Here is a 21,282-nt window from a genome sequence, read left to right as displayed (position 1 = left end):
CAGCCTGGAACCCAAGGTCTGCCCCCCAGTCTAACCACTCTACTTTCCTGATGATAATAACTGGCATGTATTGTTATGCATTACCTCATTTAAACATTAACAACCATATACGGTATTGGATGTACTCATTTGAGACATGAAACAAAGAACCAGAATGGTTACAGTGCTTTTCCTAAGGCCACACAGCTAGTAAATGGTGAGCCAGGATTTGAACCCAGTCCTGCCCTTTTTTATGCCCTTCACCCAGAACTCAGGGGTCACTGCCTTCCCAGATTCCTATGCTGTGCAGGCCTCACACCAGAAACAATGACATGGAGGAGGAGGGAGAGAAGCCAAAAGGAAGCAGTGGTTAAGAGACAAACCGAACCAATTAAGCCAGTAACCTATTTTATTAACACATAAACCATACAACTCTGACTTCAGCGAATTAATCTTATAGTCAATGGCCAATCCCAATAATTCTCTGGGGCCGTTTGAGAGGCTCTCCCTCCTACCCTCAGGGAAGAGGGACGAGAACATGAGAGCACAGAACTACTCCTCAAAGAAGATGAACTCCTCCATGTCATCTCTATGCTGCAGCTCCGCCCTCTGCTCTGGATTTTCCCCAACATCTTCCATGAGTTGCTCAAGGTCCAAGTCACTGGAGGCTTCATCGTCAGGAGGGAAGCTTCCGGCCTCCTGTAGCTCTTGAGGTCCAGGCTCTTCCTTCCCGGTGGCAGGACAGGCCTTGTGATGAGCTGGTAGGATCAGGCCCTCTGGCACCATTATAACCTCTTTTTCTTCAGACAAGCTGGTTACCAAAGCCTTGCTTTGGGGAGCTTTAAATTTTTTCTCAGGACCTAAATGAAAAAAGTGAAAGAACTGAGAATCTTATTAAGTCATCTGTCCTTACCTTTTACAAATCAAAGTCCAAAGTTTATATTTTTAAAAAAAACTCTGGAAAAAATTACCTTTCTCAATAGGAAGAAATAGGCTTTGGAGTCAGAAAGACCTGGATTCAAGCCATGGATTAACCGTATGACAGAGACATGAGACAAGCAAATTTTAAACTCTTTGAGCCTCCGTCTCCTTATAATTGAAATGCCAAATATCCATCCATAGAGATATTGAAAAAAAATGAAAGGGAATAACATGGACATATCTATTTAGCCATTGCATGACAATACTCAATAAATGTTAGTTCCCTCCGCCTTATCATTCTCGGGTCTCTGGATCAAACCAAATCCACAACCATTATGTTCCTACTACAGGCCTGATGCATGAAATTCGTGCAAGAGTAGGCCTTCCTTCCCCCGGCTGCTGGCACCAGCTTCCCTCTGGCACCCAGGACCCGGGCTTCCCTCCAGCACCTGGGACCCAGGCTTCCCTTGCAGCCCTGGCTTCATCCAGAAGGTCATCTGGAAGGATGTCCAGTCTAATTAGCATATTATACTTTTGTTATTATAGATAGTGTGTACTGCATTCTACAATCTGAGAGATGCCATTTTGGCCAGTGTTTGTTCTTTTTTTTAATATATTTTATTGATTTTTTACAGAGAGGAAGAGAGAGGGATAGAGAGTTCGAAACATTGATGAGAGAGAAATATCTATCAGCTGCCTCCTGCACACCTCCTACTGGTACATGCCCGCAATCAAGGTACATGCCCTTGACCGGAATCAAACCTGGGACCTTTCAGTCCGCAGGCCGCTCTATCCACTGAGCCAAACCGTTCAGGGCAGTGTTTGTTCTTTTTAAAGTAATGAAAAAGTGTAGAATTGTTCAAAAATTATCTAGGGAGAGGAGATATAGACATGAACCCTATTTCCCCAAACTTTTTCCAAAGTCTAGAGCCTTACCTGGCTGGTCAGGATCTGAATTGCCATGCACTTTTTTCTTTCCCATTATGAGTACAGGAGCAGCTGCAGGTTCATTTCCAAGAGATCTCTTCACTGACTTCCCTTGCTGAGTCCCATCTCGTCCATCTGCTATGCCTGCATCACCCCACACCCCCAACCATGAAGAACATTTATTTCTCTCTAAATAACAACTTGTCAAGGGTCCATTGACTCCCCACATTTATGTCTCTGTCCTGCATCTTCTGCTAATCTTAATCTAGTAAATTCCTTCAATTCCTCCCCGCTCCCCAATATTTCTCCCCTCTCCCCTATCCCCATCATCTTCCCCTCATGGTTCTTCTCTAAAAAGTTATCCTTCTTGCTAAGAATTTAAAACATTCATTCCTAAGATTTTTATAATTCAATATACAGAAATGAGGACGCTACAGATTCTCCAATGACACTAGAATGAGTCCTGCCATGTTTTCTCAGGTTCTGGATCTGAGACAGTCAGTAAGTTCCAGCTACCTGCAGGCCCGTTACACTCTCTGCTTTCACCCTGCCTTAACTGTAACACATGTCCCATTTCCAGCTGGCTTGCTTACCTCTGGCCTTGGGGGTTTTTGTCTGAATTTTGGCTGGCCTGGGACTGGGCAAAGTTGGGTCCTAAGTATGGGAGAGAAAAAAATAAAAAAAGATAAATGAAGTTACATAACTGTGTTTTTAATAGAGTGGGATGCTACAGAAATGATGAGAACAGTCACAAACCGAGAAAAAATATTTGCAAAAGGTATATCGGATGAAGGACTTATCCTAATATATAAAGACCCTGGGTCATAACAACTGGTAATGACAGAGGCTCGACCAACTGGAAGTCAGTCCTGCAGTCAGTGCTGGGTTGCCATGGTGCGGTGCCCCAGCACTGACTGCTGAGGGGGCTGCAAATCAGGGCCAGAAAGAAGCCTGAAGAGAGAAGCAGGGACTGATCTGTTGCCTCTGTGGCAGATTTTGATCAGCACTTGCCTCTCTCTTTCTCTCCCAGTCTGGCCAACAGACATGCTCCCATTTCTCTCCAGGCCTCCACCAGGGCTGCTGATCAGCCTGGCCTTTCTGATCAGGCCCCGTTGATAGGCCCAGAGATGCTGACTGGCATAGAAACTGACCAATCAGAACCAAATGTGGGTCAACTGTGAGGAGCCAATGGCTGCCTAGGAGGCGGAGCTTTGGATACTGACTGGCATAGAAACCAACCATCAGAACCAAATTGGCCGGCAGAGGAGGGCAGTTGGGGGCGAGATCAAGCCTGCAGGTGAGGGCAGTTGGGGGCAAGATCAGGCAGGCAGGCATAGGGGTAAGGAGCAATCAGGCAGGCAGGCAGGCAGAGGCAGTTAGGGGCAATCAGGCAGGTAGGCAGGTGAGCGGTTAGGAGCCAGCGGTCCCAGATTGCGAGAGGGATGTCCGACTGCCGGTTTAGGCCCGGCAGTCGGACATCCCCCAAGGGGTCTCCGATTGGAGAGGGTGCAGGCTGGGCTGAGGGAACCCCCTCCTCCGTGCACGAGTTTCATGCACCGGACCACTAGTCTAAATATAAAGAACCCATAAAACTCAGCAGGAAAACAAATAACCCATCCTGGCTGGTGTGGCTCAGTGGTTGGGTATCCTCCTGTGCACCAAAAGGTTGCCAGTTGGATTCCTGGTCAGGGCATGTGCCCAGGTTGTGGGCTTGTTCCCCAGTAGGGAGCATGCAGGAAGCAGCCAATTTATGTTTCACTTCCACATCGATGTGGCTCTCTCACACTCCCTTCCTCTGTCTCTAAAAATCAATTTAAAAAATTAAAAAAGAAAACACCCCATTTACAAATGGACCAAACACCTTAATGGAAACCTTACCCCAGATATACAGATAGCGAGTAAGCACATGAAAAGATGTTAAACATCATAATCATAAGTGAAATGCAAATTAAAACAACAATGAGATAGTACTATGCATCTATTAGAATGCCCAAAATCCAAAACACTAACAACATCAAATGCTGGCAAAGATATGAGGCAACAGGAACTCTCATTCATTGATGGTGGGATGGGAATGTAAAATGATATAGCCACTTTGGAAGATAGTTTGGTGGGTTCTTACAAAACTAAACAGACTCTTACCATATGATCCAGCAATCAAGCTCCTTGGTATTTATCCAAAGAAGTTGAAAACAAGTTCCCACAAAAACCTGTATACAATGTTTATAGCAACTTTATTCATAATTGCTCAAACTTGGAAGCAACCAAGATATACTTCAGTAGGTGAATGGGTAAATAAACTGGAACATACAGAAAATGGAACATTATTCAGGAAAAAAAGAGACATCAAGCCATGAAAAGACATGGAAGCACCTTAAATGCATAATTCTAAGTGAAAGAAGCCAGTCTGAAAAGGCTACATACTGTGATTCCAACTATATGACATTCTGGAGAAGGCAAACTATGGAGACAATGAAAAGATCAGTGGTTGTCAAAGGTTGAGGCATACTGGGGGAGGGAGAAGAGATGAACAGGTGGAACACACAGGATTTTTAGAGCAGTGAAATACTTTGTATGTTATTACAGTGATTGATACATGTCATTACACGTTTGTTCAAACCCAAAGAATGTGCAACACTAAGAGTGAACGGTAATATAAACTATGGACTTTGAATGAAGGTTTGTGAATGTAGGTTTACTGATTATAACAAATACACCACTCTGGTGGGGGATATTGATAATGGGGGAGGCTATGTACGTTTAGGGAAGGGGTAAATGGGAACTCTCTGCACCTTCCTCACAATTTTGCTGTGAACCTAACACTACTCTAAAAAGTCTCTTTAAATATGAAAAAAAATTCTATATTTCATGTACCTGAAGAGAGAATAAGGAAACAAGTGAATGAATATGCTAAGTGTCCACATAGTGGGAAGAGAGAATAAAGAGAGGCAACTTGGTGTTCTCTGAAATTGCTCCAGTCAGAACCAAAGAACTAAGGTAGGAATTGAGATGATAATAAAGAAATAAGTTGCAGAAAGAAAGAAAGAAAGAAAGAAAGAAAGAAAGAAAGAAAGAAAGAAAGAAAGAAAGAAAGAAAGAAAGAAAGAAAGAGGAAAGAAGGAAGGAAGGAAGGAAGGAAGGAAGGAAGGAAGGAAGGAAGGAAGGAAGGAAGGAAAGGGAAGGGAGGGAGGGAGGAAGGGAGGAAGGGAAAGAAAGGAAAGAAAGGAAAGGAAAGAAAGGAAAGGAAAGGAAAGGAAAGAAAGGAAAAGAAAGGGAAGGGAAGGGAAGGGAAGGGAAGGGAAGGGAAGGGAAGGGAAGGGAAGGGAAGGGAAGGGAAGGGAAGGAAAGAAAGGAAGAAAGGAAGGAAGGAAGGAAGGAAGGAAGGAAGGAAGGAAGGAAGGAAGGAAGGAAGGAAGAAAGAAAGAAAGAAAGAAGTTGCCTTGACTGGGCAACTCAGTTGGTTAGCATGACCTCCCAATATACCAAAGTTGCAGGTTCGATCTCCAGTCAGGGCACATACAAGAAGCAACCAATGAATACATAAATAAGTGGAACAGCCCTAGCCGGTCTGGCTCAGTGGATAGAGCGTCGGCCTGTGGACTGAAGGGTCCCAGGTTTGATTCCCGTCAAAAGCACATGCCTGGTTTGCAGCTCCATCCCCAGTAGGGGCTGTGCAGAAGGCAGCCAATCAATGATTCTCTCTCATCATTGATGTTTCTATCTCTCTCTCCCTCTCCCTTTCTCTCTGAATTTAAAAAAAAAAAATGAGTGGAACAACAAATCAATGGCCACCCCCCCCTCTCTTTCTTTCTCTCTAAAACAATAAATTTAAAAAAGAGCCCTGGCAGGTGTGAGCCCCTCAGTGGTTAGAGCATTGATCTGTGCACCGAAGGATCACAGGTTCAATTCCTGGTCAAGGGCATGTACCTGGGTTGCAGGTTCGATCCCCGCCCTGGTCAGGGCATGTTCAGGAGGCAACCAATTAATGTTTCTCTCTCTCTCTCTCTCTCTCTCTCTCTCTCTCTCTCTCTCTGTCTCTCTCTCTCCACCTCCCTCCGTCTCCCCCTTCTCCCTTTCCTTTCTCCTTCCCTTCCACTCTCTCTAGAAATCAATGGAAAAAATATTCTTGGTGAGGAATACATACATATATACATACATACATACATACATACATACTTTGATTTTTTTAAAAGAAAGAAGTTCTAACCTTGATTGGGTAGCTCAGTTAGTTTGAGCATTGTCCTGATATGCCAGGTTGGGGATTTGATCTCCAATCAGGGCACATACAAGAATCAACCACTGAATGCATAAATAAGTAGAACAACAAATTGATGTTTCTCTTTCTTTCTCTCTCTTTCTCCCTCTTCCTCCCTCTCTAAAATCAATCAATCAATCAATAAATTTTTAAAAAAGAAATAAGTTCCTAGAGATGTGATATATTAGAGAGAATAATCAAGGAAATTCCTTGGAGACCCTGAGACAGGATTATTAGGGTTCCCTGAGGCAGAGACAGGACACTTCCTTAGTAAATATAACCCATGCCAACAGATGCTCTAAAGGAATCTCTTAAAGGGCCCCAAAGATCAATCTTACTTTTTTCTCTTCCTCCTCTGCCTCCTCCTTCTCCAGGTCTGACTCTTCCTCCTCCTTCTCCAAGTCTGACTCTTCCTCTTCTTTCTCCAAGAAGGAATCTGGACTCTTAGCCCCAGAGAGCATTAAGTCTACAACAGGAATAGGAAGGAAAGCTAAGTCATTTATTCAATAAAATAGGTGATGAGTTAATGGAGCTGATACCAGAGAATCAGTCTTCTAAGTCTATCCTTCATGTCCAAGTAGTATTTTCTCCATAAATCATGATCCTAGATTATCATAGTTAGACCCTTTTCAAAGTCACATCACTATTTAATGTGCACCCTCCTTCCCTGCCCCAATTTTTCCTCCATTCCTCTCTCCACTCATCCATTCATCTATTCGTCCCCAACACTGGCCCAATGATATTCATGGAAAACCTCCTATTATAAAATCTAGAACTAGGCTGATAACATCCTATATAATAAAGAGCTAATATGCAAATGGTTGTCATGCCCTCACACAGTCACACCATTAAAGACTCAGACACTCAACACTGGGGAGAGAGGAATGGGGAACAGCCAGGCACAAATTAGCTTGCAAGAGAGGAATGGGGACCAGCCAGGCTGCGGCCCAGGAGAGGGACAAGCCGCCCACCCCGAGGTCCTGGGCGCCTGCAGCTGCGGCTCAGGTAAAGCTGTCCGCCCACGGTCCCCTGTGGCTGCAGCTGGCCCGGGTGAAGCCAGCCAGGTACTGGGTGCCTGCGGCCAGCCAGAGGGAGGGAAGCCCAGGTCCTGGGTGCCTGCAACCAGCCAGAATAGGGAATCCTGGGTCCTGGGTATGGGGCGAGGTAGAGGTGGTTAGGGGCTCTCAGGCCAGCAGGGGAGCAGTTATAGGTGATCAGGCCGGTAGGGGAGCAGTTAGGGGAGATCAGGCAGGCAGGCAGACAGAGGCAGTAAGGGGCAATCAGGCAGGCAGGCAGAGGTGGTTAGGGGCGATCAGGCAGGCAGACAGGTGAGTGGTTAGGAGCCAGTGGTCCCGGATTGCAAGAGGCATTCCCTGAGGGGTCCCAGATTGGAGAGGGTGCAGGCCAGGCTGAGGGACACGCGCCCCCCCCCCCCCCGCCCCTGTGCACAAATTTCATGCACCAGGCCTCTAGGCAGATATAAAACAAAGAAAAGCTTCAGTTGCTGTCCTCATGAAGGAATTCCTCCTCTCCCTCTTTAGTCTTCACCTCCTACATATCCTACCTTTTCCTTCCCCATTATTGTCAGATCCACTGTATCTGCTCCAGAAACCAAACAATTTAACCCGCTCCTAAGGGAACCAAGAAACAAAGCATCATCTACTACTCTCCCAGGAACTATTGTTGCCCTCTGTCTTCAAGATTTTAGTTCTAGGATTTGAATTTATATTCCATACCATTTTCACTTGAAATTTCACATTAGATTTACCTAGATATTTTTGGAGATTGACTATTATAACATATTGTAGTAAAGTAATATATAATCGTATTATCATCTCTTTTCCAGTTTATAATTCAATAAATAACTGGGAAGGATAAATTCACTGCCTGCCATTCTCCACCCACCCCCAAAGGCAGAATTGAGGGTAAACACTGACTCCGCATAAAAGAGATGTTAAGGTACATATATCTGAGACTTGACTTTAAAATAGGAGGAAGCATGCCCCTACCACAAACTGTCTCTGTCTGGACTGGGAGAAGATCCCATTTGTCCAGGGGTAAGGAAAAGAATGGATGAGTTAAGGAATTGAGGGAATTTGGCCTGGGAAGAAAAGACTATGTAGTTCTAAGACTAAGACTGTATAATGGAGAAGGACAAACCAGTTTTCTGCAGTAGTGAACACATGGTTTGCTTTGGGTCTCAAGTCCCAAAGAGGAGCTGGTATGTGGTCTGAACACTTTCCCACCTGAATACCGATCTGTTCTGCCTCCTGAGCCATTATCATGGCTGCCCCCAGTTGCTGGCTGCAGTCCTTGTTCCTGCACTTTTTCTGAAATGGAAGATGAGTAGAGTCATGATAAATATTAGAAATGTGACCCCAACATACTGCTCACCAGATATCTTTTTAAAAAATATATTTTTATTGATTTCAGAGAGGAAGGGAGAGGGAGAGATAGAAACATCAATGATGAGAGAAAATCATTGATTGGCTGACCTCTGCATGCCCCACACTGGGGATCGAGCCTGCAACCCAAGCATGTGCCCTGACTGGGAATCGAACCGTAACCTCCTGGTTCATAGGTTGACGCTCAACCACTCAGCCATGCTGGCCGGGCCCAGATATTATCTTTAACTACATTTATTTCCAGCTCCTGGTATTGACATGATACTCTTATTAATCTTTTGAGCTCAGAGACACAATTCTCACTTAGCCCCCAACAAAAAACCCTCACCAATTCCCAGCAATTTTCAACCAACACTTTTATGTCCTCTCCAAAGTAATTCCCATGGAACTTTGAAAAGGCAAGATTAAAGGACTTCAGATGATTACACTTTTAAGTTTTTCACAAGTTTCTTTAGATCCAGCTGTTTGACTAAATACTCACTACCTAATTTTCTAAGGCCCCTGAGCTGCTGGACCTCTGCTCATTTGTAAGGCTGGTCAAACCCAAAGCAATTACAGGGAGGAAATGTTCTTTACCTAATGCAGTGATTCTCAGCCAGGGGAGGTTTTGCTCTTCCCCGCCCCCTCCCGCCCCTCCCCTCCCCCGAGGACATTTGGCAATTCTAGAGACAACTCTTTGGTTGTCACAACCAGGGATGGGGGATCCCTACTGGATAGTTGCCCAGGGACGCTACTAAACATCCTACAATGCACAGGACAGCCCTCCACAACAAACAATTATCTGGCTCAAAATGTCTATAGTCTCCAGATTGAAAAACCCTGAGTTAATCTGTGCCCTCATTTCTGCCACACCTGCTTTGGCTAAACTGTAGAAAACTAGTCTTCAGGAAGGCCTCCCATCTGAAGCCAGGGAAAAAGATTAAGAAAAATAATTATCTTGTTACAATCCTGGTAGATAGAAGAGTCCCTCATGAATAACCTCACCCTTGCACACTTGGTCAGACATGAGACTTTCTCCTGATACAGCTTCCCCTGGGAGAATATCAGGTTTAATAAAGGGAAAATTTCGTTTTCAAGTTTGCTGTATCACAACTGACCCCCAAGGGTTGCTCACCACTCCAGAGAGCTCCAGAGACAGCTCCTGGAAGTTCTTGAGCATGTTGACTGGGATCCAAGCACGAGAGACTGTTTCTCCAAAAAATGTCACATGGTACTTAGACTGAAATAAAAGATGGTTATGTTATGGCCTCTTGTTTTTCTCCTTGCTTTGGCCCTCTAGCCAGAAAAGGAGGAGAAGAACTGAGGAGTCACAAGGAAAGGGATGCTGGGCCTTTTCTGCTCCCTTATACTGACCCACCTGACCCACTTATTTCCATTGTTCTTCCATCCTGACCTCAGTAATCCTAATCAATGCATATTTATCAAAACACACATGTCCTAATAAGTATTTAATTAGATACAAGTTTGTTTCTATATGTGAGAATTTATTTCTGTTTTTCACTCCAGCTAAGTGTCTATTTCTGCTCATGTCTTCTGGCTATGCCTGTGTTTCTAACTCTGTGCATCCGTTAGGATGAATTTGGTCATTACTTTGGCTTGACCACCTACCTGAAACAGGAAAACTCACCGGCAGGGAATCAAGATGAGAAGCAAAAAGAAAATATTCCCCCAGGTCAGGGTCAGATTCTACCATGCCTGGCCACCTGAAGAAGATAGATTGATGTAGGAGACAGAAGAGATGGGTTTAGATGAATAGAATACAAACTCATTAATATACATGTAAAGAAAGGAACAACATGTTTTATAACCAAAGATAGATACCCCGACCCCGTCAATCCCTCCCAGTGGTCACTACCAAATGACTGAAGACTGAAGTAACTTTAATCAATGTACAAAGAAGCTTAGGATCTTCCTTGTAAAAGTATCTTATCCTTAGGCCTTCCGGCAACTCTGAGAACAAAGTCTTCTGACTAGGGACATCTCCAAAGAAGAAATTACCCATCCTACCCTCCTTTGTTCTCTTTACTTTATCTACCAATTCAGAGTAGAATTGTCAGACCTTTTTTTCCAGGGAAATATAACATCCACTATGAAATTCTAGAGAACATGCTCTTTCAAAGCCTCCAAGCTTAGTACTTTATATTTTCCCCCACCCCAAGCTCTTTCTAAGGCAGGTACCATGTCTTTTCTTTTATTTTTTTAATCCTTACCTGAGGATATGTTGTGGATTTTTAAATTATTTAAGAGATAAAGAGAGATAAACATCAATCGGTTGCCTCCAGTATGCACCTCGCCATGGGGATTGAACCCACAACCGAGGTATGTGCCCTGACCAGGAATCAAACCCATAACCTTTCAGTGTACTGGACAATGCTCCAACCAACTGAGGCACCCAGCATGGCTAAGGCAGGTACCATTTCCATTGTAAATGTTTCCCATTTCCTTCCTTCTCTGTTTGAATCTACCACTCTCAAGATCATGAAGGATGTTCCAAGTATGCCATGGTGCCCTACCAGGGGTAACCATATTGCTTGGCCCAGATGATGGATCCTGGGATGTAGGAGGCATAGGCCACATCACTCTCATGCCCTATCCAGGTCTCCTCAGGGATATCACAGCGATTATACTCCAAGTCTGCCAAAAAAGAGAAGGAAAATAGCCTGGATGAGGGCAGGAGATAGGACAGGAAACAGGTATAGGCAGCAGGTACGACCAAAAGGGCACCTGGGAGATGGGCATGGAGGAAGAAGAACAAAGACCCTTGGAGGAAATGCAACCTAGAAGTAGGAGTGCTACCTCATTATACTCTAGAGAAAGAGATTCCAGGCTTCCATATCCCATATTGTTTGACCTTTCTATGTAACATTATGACTGTAATTTCTCTGAGACACTGTTTTCTCATCGGTAAAGTAACTGGGCTGACTTAGAGCATCGTAATGTCTTTCAGGTAGTTTCAAACATTCTAGAATTCTATGCCTCTGGATCTTTCTTACCTGCTTTTCCCTATATATTCCATATCCCTTTCTATCCAACCTAATACCAATAACCTAATCAGGATTGACAGGGTCAGACCAATGCTGAAAAAGATGGAATTCTCTCAGAACATATGTGTGCTTTTCTATACGTTTTTATTTATTTCAGAGAGGAAGAGAGAGATAGAAACATCAACGATGAGAGAGAATCATTGATCAGCTGCCTCACGCACACACACACACCCCCACCCCAGGAGATCGAGCCCAAAACCCAGGCATGTGCCCTCACCAGGAATCCAACTATGACTTCCTGGTTTATAGGAATGCTCAACCACTGAACCACATTGGCTGGGCTCAGAATATATGTTCAGATTCCATGCCCCTCCCCACAACATAACTCTTTAGGTTGTCTACTTCTAGCCCGTTATGCCAGATTCATCTTGATATGACAGGAAGATCGTTTTCTTTCCTCCAAACACTACAAGGACCCCTGGAGTTGAAACTACACCTACAACATAATTAATTTAAAGGATATATGCAGGGAAAGAAAGGGTGGAACCAAAAAAACAAAAACATTTCCATTCCATTCAACCTGTATTCTGGACACAGGACCAATTATCTGGAAGGACTGAGGGGTCAATGTTCCCACGAAGCCGCCTCCATTTCTCACAGTTCGGGGAGGAACACTGGACCCAGACTAGACACTGACCTGTGACAGGGGAAAAAACTGAAATGAGACTCAAAAATGTGCTCTTCCTTCTTCAACTCATTTAAAATAATATACTCCTCACCAGAATCACATAGCCTTAGAGATCACTTAGTCTAATCCTTACTTATAAATGGGAAAATACGGCTCAGAGAAGATAATTGACTTACTGAAGATTAGTCTAAATTTGTGGCAGAGGTACATTTACAACCCAGGTCTCACATTTCAATCTTTTACCATACCATGCCATCATTTCTCCTCCACCCAGGGCAGAAAGGAGTGTTTCCTATATTGACAGTTCTTTAAAAAGGTTGGTTTCCATCCTTCTGGCTAGTGCCTTATTCTCTGCTAGCATGTCAATGCTGAAAAATTCTTTTGAAGGGCTACCCAGCATCTTTTGTGTACAACATCCAGAGTTCCTATCTGAATCTCAGCAGATCTATCTGTCACCAAATCATCAAGTTACAACCTTTGGGACCAACAGCCCCAAGTTCACACCCCTCCAAAAAAAAACAGGTCTAAGTCCATCATTTCTCAATCAACTATTTACTTCAAGCCCTGCTGAAAGACAAAGCATTCCTTTTAAATATATACATATATTTGTTATTGAATTCAAAGAAGGGGGTGGGAGAGAGAGATAGAAACTTCAATGATGAGAGAGTCATTGACTGGCTGCCTCCTATACACCTATCACTAGGGATCGAGCCCGCAACCCAGGCATGTGCCCTGACCAGAAATCAAACCATAACCTCTTGGTTCATAGGTCGGTGCTCAACCACTGAGCCACTGAGGCTGGGCAAAGCATTCCTTTTATCACTTACCTGCCAAACCTTCAACCCCACATTTTCTGAGTTGTCCCCGTACCCAACACAGTCTCTCCTCCACTGTTATTTTTAGAATTCCAGACAAAAGCAACAAAAGTCCACATATCTTCAACCTCTTCTCTGAACCTCTATCTCATTTTTGAAACCTGGTGATGCACTGACATTGCCTCTACCCGACCCCACCCCACCCGCAGTTCTCTAAATAGAATTGGTTCCTTCTTAGGAATCTCATGACTCTCAGGCCAGAAAATGGATTCAGCATCATCCTTATTCCCTATTGCCATTTCCAGAGCATTACTATCTCCTTCCTATAAAAACCTTCCTCCCTTGAGGTCCAGGCAGTGGAACTATACCACCCTCTCATCTCCCTTGAAAAAATGCTGACATCTGGTTCAGCCTTCTCCTCTCTACCTCCTGGCCTCATTCCAAATGATCACTATTTCCATAGGGTAATTCACAAAGTATCCCATTCTCTGAGTTCTTTGACCTTTTTCTCCATGCTATCTCAATAACCCACTTCACTTCAGTAACCCACTCCTACCCTTGTATGCCTCACCGGTCATCTGCAGGGACTGTCCACTCCCTTGAACCACTTATCCAAATATCCCTCTCTGATAAAAATTCCCTGTCTTCCCACTTCATTTGCTCAAAGGACCCTTACAGCAACTTTCACTTTATCTAGATCTCTTACCCACTGGCTCCTACCCTCCCCTCAATCCAGAAGCAACCTCTTTTCATTACTCTATACTTACTCAGGTTTGATTCCTTAGATTCTCTTGCAGACATCTTCATTTCCCTCTGTCCTTCCTCCTATCCAGCTGGTAAAACACAACCCTGAATGAACCCACTCTACCTTTTCTGTGCCTATACTCATTAAATTGAGTGTTACTAGAAAAAAAATCACATAACTAGGCACATGAGTACACTATCTATTCACAATATGTTTCTCTAGTAAGTTCACTCTCCCACTGTCAAATCTTACTTTAAATACCTAAACATAAGGAATGCCCTCCATCCTATTGAAACCATCCTCAGAAAAGCATATTATGGATCACTTTCTTGATTAATTAATTTTGAAGAACAAGGTACTGGTTGGGAATGTTGTATTAGTCTGGAAAGATAGTTGCTAATGATACTTTTGCATGTTTGTAGAAATGCCCTAGCAAGACTAGAAAAAAAATGTGAGGAGGGGTTGGGACTATAAAAGTAAACAAAGATCGGAGAAACCAAGATGGCAGCATAAGGTATACACCTTGTACATGCTGCCTCTCACAACCACACCAAAACTAAAACTAAAAGACAAAACGACTATCACCCAGAACCCCGGGAAAGCTGGCTGAGTAGAAGTTCTACAACTAGAAGGAAAGAAAAAAGCTCATTGAGACTGTGTAGGAGGTGCAAAGCCACAGAAAAGCAGAGGTATGGAGGCGCACGAATCAGGCTAGCAACTGGGGGCACTGTTTTTTTCAATTGGAAGGGAGATACAAGCTCCTGACTGCTCTGAACTCCAGTTTCCAGCAAGACTCTAGGGACCCTGACTCTACGGGAAGAGACTAGACTGTCTGGCATTGGGTCGGAAAGTGAGGGTGGCTTTTTCGCAGAGGTGCTCACAGGAATCATTGTTTACTGCACTGGGGCGCAGGGGGAAGGGACGCGGGGATGCGGAAATGCAGAGACTCAGAAACGCAGAGACGCAAAGACAGCTGACTGGTAGCCATCGCTGGTTGCCATGCCCTAGTGATTCCCTGTGACCCCACCCCACCCAATTTACAAACCCACCTGAGCTGTGCACAGCGGCTTTTGCATATGAATGGCCTGCCCTTTCACAGCTTAACCTAACAAACTGCAGCTGGGTCAGACAGCTCCAAAACTTCCAAACCCCAAACAAAAAGGAGAAATATGCAGATCTCGCTGTAGTTCCTGCTGGGTGGCCTCAGACAGTAGCTGACTTGCACCTCTTTAAAGATCCAGGAGCCAGTGTATCTAGTGGTCAGTGTGAGATGACACCAGATTTCAACTCTTCACATCCATAAGCGACACACTCAAGAGGCAGACTCAGTGAGCACCAAAGCCCCACTGAAGAAAGTCCTGCCCCATAAGGGTGTCTCCAGCACAGAAGTTCTTCCACTATAGACACAGCTGATCCTCACAGCCAATTGGCCTGGAGGTCAATTCCTCCGTGTACCAACAGCAATCAAGGCTTAACTACAACAAGACTGTGCACCCAGCCCACAAAGGGGTGCACCAAGAGTTTCCACCTCAGGTGATTAGGGAGGCTGAGTCACTGGGCCCTATAGGTCACCTACCACATAAAGCCACTCCATCAACACAGGGAAGCAGCCAAAATGCAGAGACAAAGAAACATGTCACAAATGAAAGAAATGGAGGAAAGCAAAATCCTGGATATAGAGTTCAAAACCACAGTTATAAGGTTACTCAAGAATCTTCTAGAAACCGCCAAGAAACTTAGTGAGACCTCCGAAGAATTTAGTGAGACCTTCAAGGATATTAATGAGAATGCCCCAAAAAATGGAAAAGGACCAGTCAGAAATTAAGCATACACTGTCTGAAATAAAGAATAATACACAGCCCTAACCAGTTTGGCTCAGTGGATAGAGCGCTGGCCTGTGGACTGAAGGGTCTCAGGTTCAATTCCGGTCAAGGGCATGTATGTTGGTTGCGGGCACATCCCCAGTAGGGGGTGTGCAGGAGGCAGCTGACTGATGTTTCTCTCTCATTGATGTTTCTAACTCTCTATTCCTCTCCCTTCCTCTCTGTAAAAAATCAATAAAATATATTTCAATAAATAAAATAAAATGCAGCTTTACATTTCTCCCCAAAACATATAATCCTTGCCTATAAAAAAAAAATATGAAGATACTGTAAGGAGCCTCTGGGACAACTTCAAGCGTACCAACATCCGAATTATAGGGGTGCCAGAAGAAGAGAAAGAGCAAGATACTGAAAACCTATTTGAAGAAATAATGACAGAAAACTTTCCCTACTTGGTGAAAAAAATAGACTTACAAGTCCAGGAAGCACACAGAACCCCAAACAAAAGGAATCCAAAGAGGACCACACCAAGACACATCATAATTAAAATGCCAAGAGCAAAAGACAAAGAGAGAATATTAAAAGCAGCAAGAGAAAAACAGTTAGTTACCTACAAGGGAGTACCCATACGACAGTCAGCTGATTTCTCAACAGAAACTATGCAGGCCAGAAGGGAGTGGCAAGAAATATTCAAAGTGATGAACAGCAAGAACCTACAACCAAGATTACTCTACCCAGCAAAGCTATCATTTAGAATTTAAGGTCAGATAAAGAGCTTCACAGACAAGAAAAAGCTAAAGAAGTTCATCACCACCAAACCAGGATTATATGAAATGCTGAAGGGTATTCTTTAAGAAGAGAAAGAAGAAGAAAAAGGTAAAGATAAAAATTATGAATAACAAAGTGACAACAAATACATATCTATCAAGTGAATCTAAAAATCAAGTGAATAAAAAATCTGAGGAACAGAATGAACTGGTGAATATAATAGAATCAGGGGCATAGAAAGGGAGTGGACTGACAATTCTCAGGGGGAAGGGAGCATGAGGGGTGCGGGAAGAGATTGGACAAAAATCTTACACCTATGGATGAGGACAGTGGCGGGAGGTAAGGGCATGAAGTGAGGGGGGGAATCAGGTGGAGGGGAGCTATGGGGGGAAAAAGAGGAACATCTGTAATAATCTAAACATGAAGATTTATTTTTTTTAAAAAAAGAAAAGAAGAAAAGAGAAAAAGTAAACATAGATCAATAAAAAAAGTGATTGGTTGTGAAAATAATGAATATTCATGAGGAAATGAGTGAGGGGGAAATCATCCTAATGACAGAGAACTAGATATCTATGGCTTGGTATGAAATCTTCAAAGACAACAATAAACAGTTCTTTAAAGTTCCCTTTCAAACAATGTAGAAAGAGAAGGTGATGTGTCTGAAAATGGAGCTAGAGGCTCACAACATGGCTCTATGATAATGAAGACTGATGTCAAACACACATTAAGAGCATTTCAGTTGACCTTGCATTCTTGAAATACTAGTTTCCTTGGATTCTGTGATCACTTATTCTCCTGTTCCCTCTCTCCATCTTTCTGGCAGCTTCCTCCTTTACTGGGTTCTAATTTTTCTCCATTAAAGCTTTAAATGTTGGGATTCCAAAGCCCAATCATGGATGTTTGCTCCCATGTTACACTTTCTCCTGAGGCAAACTTTCCCATTCCCATAGCTTTGAAATACATTTTCATACCTGACAACACACAGATGTATATACTAACAGTCTCTGTTCTGAGCCCCAGATATCTATAGCCATCTTGCTCTTTAATAACTCTATTTGGATGTCTCACAATGATCTCAAATCTAATGGACCTAAAACCCAAACACTTAATCTTATCCCACAAATCTGTTCTTCCTCCACCTTTCCCCACCTCCTTTCATGTAAATGTTCAAGCCAGAAACCAATCATCTTTAACATACTCTCTCCTCTTTCATTCCCCGCCCATATCCAATTCATTACCAAGTTCTGACAGTTACCTCTAACACATATCTTGAAACTGTCCATTTCTCTGTCTCCAATTTCATCATCCTAATCCAAGCCACCAAAATTCTAATCTAGCACTAACTTCTTGTCCACTCTTGTCCCCTCATACTTCATTCCCTAAATCTCATCAAAGACCCCATAACTTGCTCACAGCTGAACTCACCATCTTAAACTTTTTCTTCTATATTCTCCATTTTATATCATAGTCCTTTTAGCTACTCATTCACTCATGCCTCAATCTTCTTCAGCTCTCATATCCAACTGGTAACCATATCATGGTGATCCTGTCTCCTAAAGATCTCAAATTTGTCTCTTCATCACTGCTATTTATCTTCCTTGGTGATAGGAAGATAAATTTCTGAGTCTAGTCTTGTTCACAGAAATTCATTCTATGCTATTGCCAAAGTGAGCTTTCTAAAATAGAAATCTTATCAAATTTTCCCTACTTAATGTCAGTGGTTCCTCTTTATCTATAAAATAAAACCCAAACCCCTTAACTTCACATGCAAGGCCCTTTATGACCTGGTCCTTGTGTGTCTCTAGCCTTATCTCCCCTACCCCTGTAACCTCCTACCCCAAAGCACAACCAAAAGCTACCAACATTAGTCCTCCTCTATAACTCTGAAAATTATCACTCTGATCCACCCCCATTTCCACCTTGGTTCATCTGACTAAATTATACTTCAAGTTCTGGCTCAAGCAGTATCTTTTCTTAGAAACTTTTCCAGTTCTATTCCCAACTTGTAGCTTTCTTATCTACCTTCCTTAGAAGCCCATCTCCTTGTGGCAGGCTTATATTCATTTGTTTTGCACTTACGCAGCACCTCCTAAAATGCCTGGTATATAATAGGTACCCCAAAACTGCAGATTATATGAATGAATAATTCAATGAATTAAATCTTTCTCTCTCTTTTTCAGCAGCATATCCTCTAGCAAGTAGCTATGAGAAATTAATTATAATCTTTACAGAATTCCCTCTAACATTCTAACCCTTGCCTCTCTCCTTCATCTCCAGTTTTCAAGCCCAAGTACTTTTCCAAACCATGGCTGAACTTACCAAAACCACTTTCCTCTCCTTTTTGTTGGTCCCTCATCTGAGCATGACCCTGTACCATTTTCATTGGTTGGTCTTTCTGTTTATGCTCATGTCCTCGTTGGGCTTTCTTAATTTTCTCATCTTCTGGGAAGATAAAATAATTATATGGTGGGGTTATGTGGGAGAGATTCTTTGTAGATAGCAAAGCAGAAAGAAGGATGAAGGAAGAAGAATCATAGCATGATAGTTTCAAGCCATAGGTTGGAAATTCTCAGCCTGCCCACTGTCCCATTCCCTAATTTTATGGATTAAGTATTTGAGCCAGATGTCAAAGTATATCTGACTATACTTACGAGCTTTTTTCTTTCTTCTCCTTATGGAGAGTTTACTGAATTTCTTCTCAGATGATGCAGGACCTGGCTGGCCTGGCTTAGATATCTTTATCTCAGGGATTATTCCATCTTCCTGAGAGGCTGAAATCTCTAGAATATGAGGTACCGTTACCCACTCTCTGAAAATAAGATATTTTTAAATGAAAAGGTAAAAAGAATCCAAGAATAAATTTTAAAAGGATAGAAGAATCCTAGGCTCTCTAAGGCCTCCTGATGTCATTTTACCTATCTACCTGCCTATTTTTCCCAATTCAAACAGGTAGCTTTCCTGAGCTGAGACAAATTTAAAGAGATATAAAAAATGACCAGATAGGTAGGTTGGTAGGTAGGTAGAGAGATAACCTTTTATAAATATTAAGTCTACCCTGTAATCAACTCACCTAACAAGAATAAACTTACCTATCAGCATTGTCATTATCAGTAGTAGAAGAAATTCCTGGTTCCTTGTCTAACTGGGTACGTCTTATGGGCTGGGCACAGGAAGTCTCTGCAAAATCAAGGCTAGATTCTATCTCTTCCAAAACAAAACACTATAAGCAAAGAAGTAATTTTAAGGAATAACCACTCCATTATTTCTAAATTATAATCTTTCATTAAAATGTCTTCCATCTGTTGCCTGGAAGAGTCTACTTTTGGACTTTTGTCATATCATAAAATTTTAAGTCTTTAAAATTTCAGGAAAAAATACAAATTTATGTCCTTCTAAAAGCCTTTCCAGATTGACCTGCCTCATTCCAGGATAGCCAGGTAATGTTAATTTTATTTTCTTTACTGTGTTTTATATAATTTTTCCTTAAACTTTCCTCTAGGAATAGAATTACATCTAAGAATAGCTGAAAATATCAGACCATTTTCCTTAGCCTCATGACCTTATTGATAGGATCTTGGGGCCTATGCTATAGAGTCCTTTGTTCTAAAAATAAAATCCTTGAACAGGTTGAAACAGTATGGGAAACAGAAAACATACAAAGGTAGATGGAAACTAAATTCTTCAAAACTGGGAAAAAATAATTTATCTTTTCTAAGTAAATTATGAATGTATAGAAATGATTTTCACTTACACTTTAAAAAATCTAGATGGAAGTGTATTTACATTCTGAAGTAAATGTAATCTACTTTTCTAAAAGTCTGTACCCCTTATCTAAGGTGGTTTAGCTATAGTCCTGTTGATAGAAGATAGTATTTTAAAGTATGTCAAAGTCCCATCTAATATTTTCTTACTTAAGGGATGGAGGCAAGAAAGGAAGCTGTCAATTTACTCAACATCTCAGGTAACAGTTTTTCTGCCTAACTTAAACTCTTTTTCTCTCACCATAAGCCATACCCAAGCACTCTTGGAGGGACTTCTGTATCACAATCTGGACAATCTCCTCAAACTCTTCATTGGTGAGATTTGATTTTTCCTGCATAGACAAGGGTAGAGAAGGAAAACTGCTCGTCTTTTCCCAGTTCTCCTCTCTGGTCAGTCAGAAAAGCCTTCGTTAGATGAGGCAGTAAACTCACAAGGCTGAGAGCATGAAGTCGATCGTACATAAGGACTCCATAAACTCTATCCCAGATCTCCTGGGAATAAAGGAGTCAAAAAATAGAAAAAGCTGATTAAATTTCTGTTCACCTCTACTTTCATATCCAAACCACCTCAGCCTCTATATACCTACCATTATTTCCTGCTAAATACTTTCATCAAAACATTTTTTACCTTTTAAAGAAAAAAAATGAAAGTCCCCAAAAAGGAATAAAAAAACTGAAACTACAAGATGAATTTCCCCAACATGGAAAGATTCTATTTGTCCAGGATGGATGACCAGAAGAAACTGTCCCACTAGAGCCCATCAGTATGACTGATACCTTTGCTTTCTTCTCTGCTTGCTTGTTGTCTTGAACCTTTACTTTTTTCTCCTGGTCACTGCATGGACCATTCACTGTGGTTGCTTCCTCCTCCTTCTTCTCTAACTTGGCCTTTCGCAGGTTTGGTCCAGCCTCTGCCAGGTTTGGTCCAGCCTCTGCCTCCAGAGAACTGATCTCCATAGTCTCCTCTTTGTGTGAGTTAGGGCTGTAAGGCATCAGGCTATGCAATTTTTGTGCAGGTGGGATAAAGGGTTTTTTTGATCCTTTCCCATATTCTGAAAGAAATTTTATTATCAAATGGAATTTATGAAACATAGTGTCTAACACAGAGACTGCCAAACACTGCCAATTGACTGACCATATCAGAATTATCTGGAGAAATATTTTACTAAATTCATATTTCTAGGTCTCTACTCACCCACCCTCACTTACCC

At 42.5% G+C, this 21,282-nt stretch overlaps 1 protein-coding gene across 1 annotated transcript; it reads right to left on the bottom strand.

The window, feature by feature from the left end:
- Positions 1 to 382: 382 nt before the first annotated feature.
- ZCWPW1 (zinc finger CW-type and PWWP domain containing 1) lies at positions 383 to 21,119 on the bottom strand. The gene is made up of 15 exons (XM_054714269.1): positions 20,849 to 21,119; positions 20,325 to 20,403; positions 19,400 to 19,487; positions 18,962 to 19,119; positions 18,630 to 18,752; positions 12,052 to 12,168; positions 11,001 to 11,121; positions 10,115 to 10,190; positions 9,602 to 9,706; positions 8,329 to 8,412; positions 7,647 to 7,713; positions 6,421 to 6,548; positions 2,421 to 2,481; positions 1,837 to 1,971; positions 383 to 839 (listed from the first exon to the last, which is right to left on the bottom strand). Exons 1-15 carry the CDS (start codon positions 21,062 to 21,064, stop codon positions 532 to 534), a joined length of 1,866 nt encoding a protein of 621 aa, XP_054570244.1. The 5' UTR covers positions 21,065 to 21,119; the 3' UTR covers positions 383 to 531.
- Between the last annotated feature and the right edge of the window lie 163 nt (positions 21,120 to 21,282).

This window comes from Eptesicus fuscus, chromosome 4, assembly GCF_027574615.1.
Source record: "Eptesicus fuscus isolate TK198812 chromosome 4, DD_ASM_mEF_20220401, whole genome shotgun sequence".
Lineage (NCBI taxonomy): Eukaryota > Metazoa > Chordata > Mammalia > Chiroptera > Vespertilionidae > Eptesicus > Eptesicus fuscus.
Note: the sequence above shows the minus strand (reverse complement) of the source record. Positions and strands in the feature narration are given on the sequence as shown.

Bases quoted from the DNA above. Each gene is read 5' to 3' on its own strand.
- ZCWPW1 (XM_054714269.1), bottom strand. From the start codon at position 21,064: ATGCCTTACAGCCCTAACTCACACAAAGAGGAGACTATGGAGATCAGT. The intron at 6,549-7,646 runs GTAGGATATGTA...TTCCTGTTGTAG, and splicing joins CAATAATGGGGAAGGAAAAG to ACTTAATGCTCTCTGGGGCT. The intron at 2,482-6,420 runs GTAAGATTGATC...TCCCATACTTAG, and splicing joins CAGAGGAGGAAGAGAAAAAA to GACCCAACTTTGCCCAGTCC.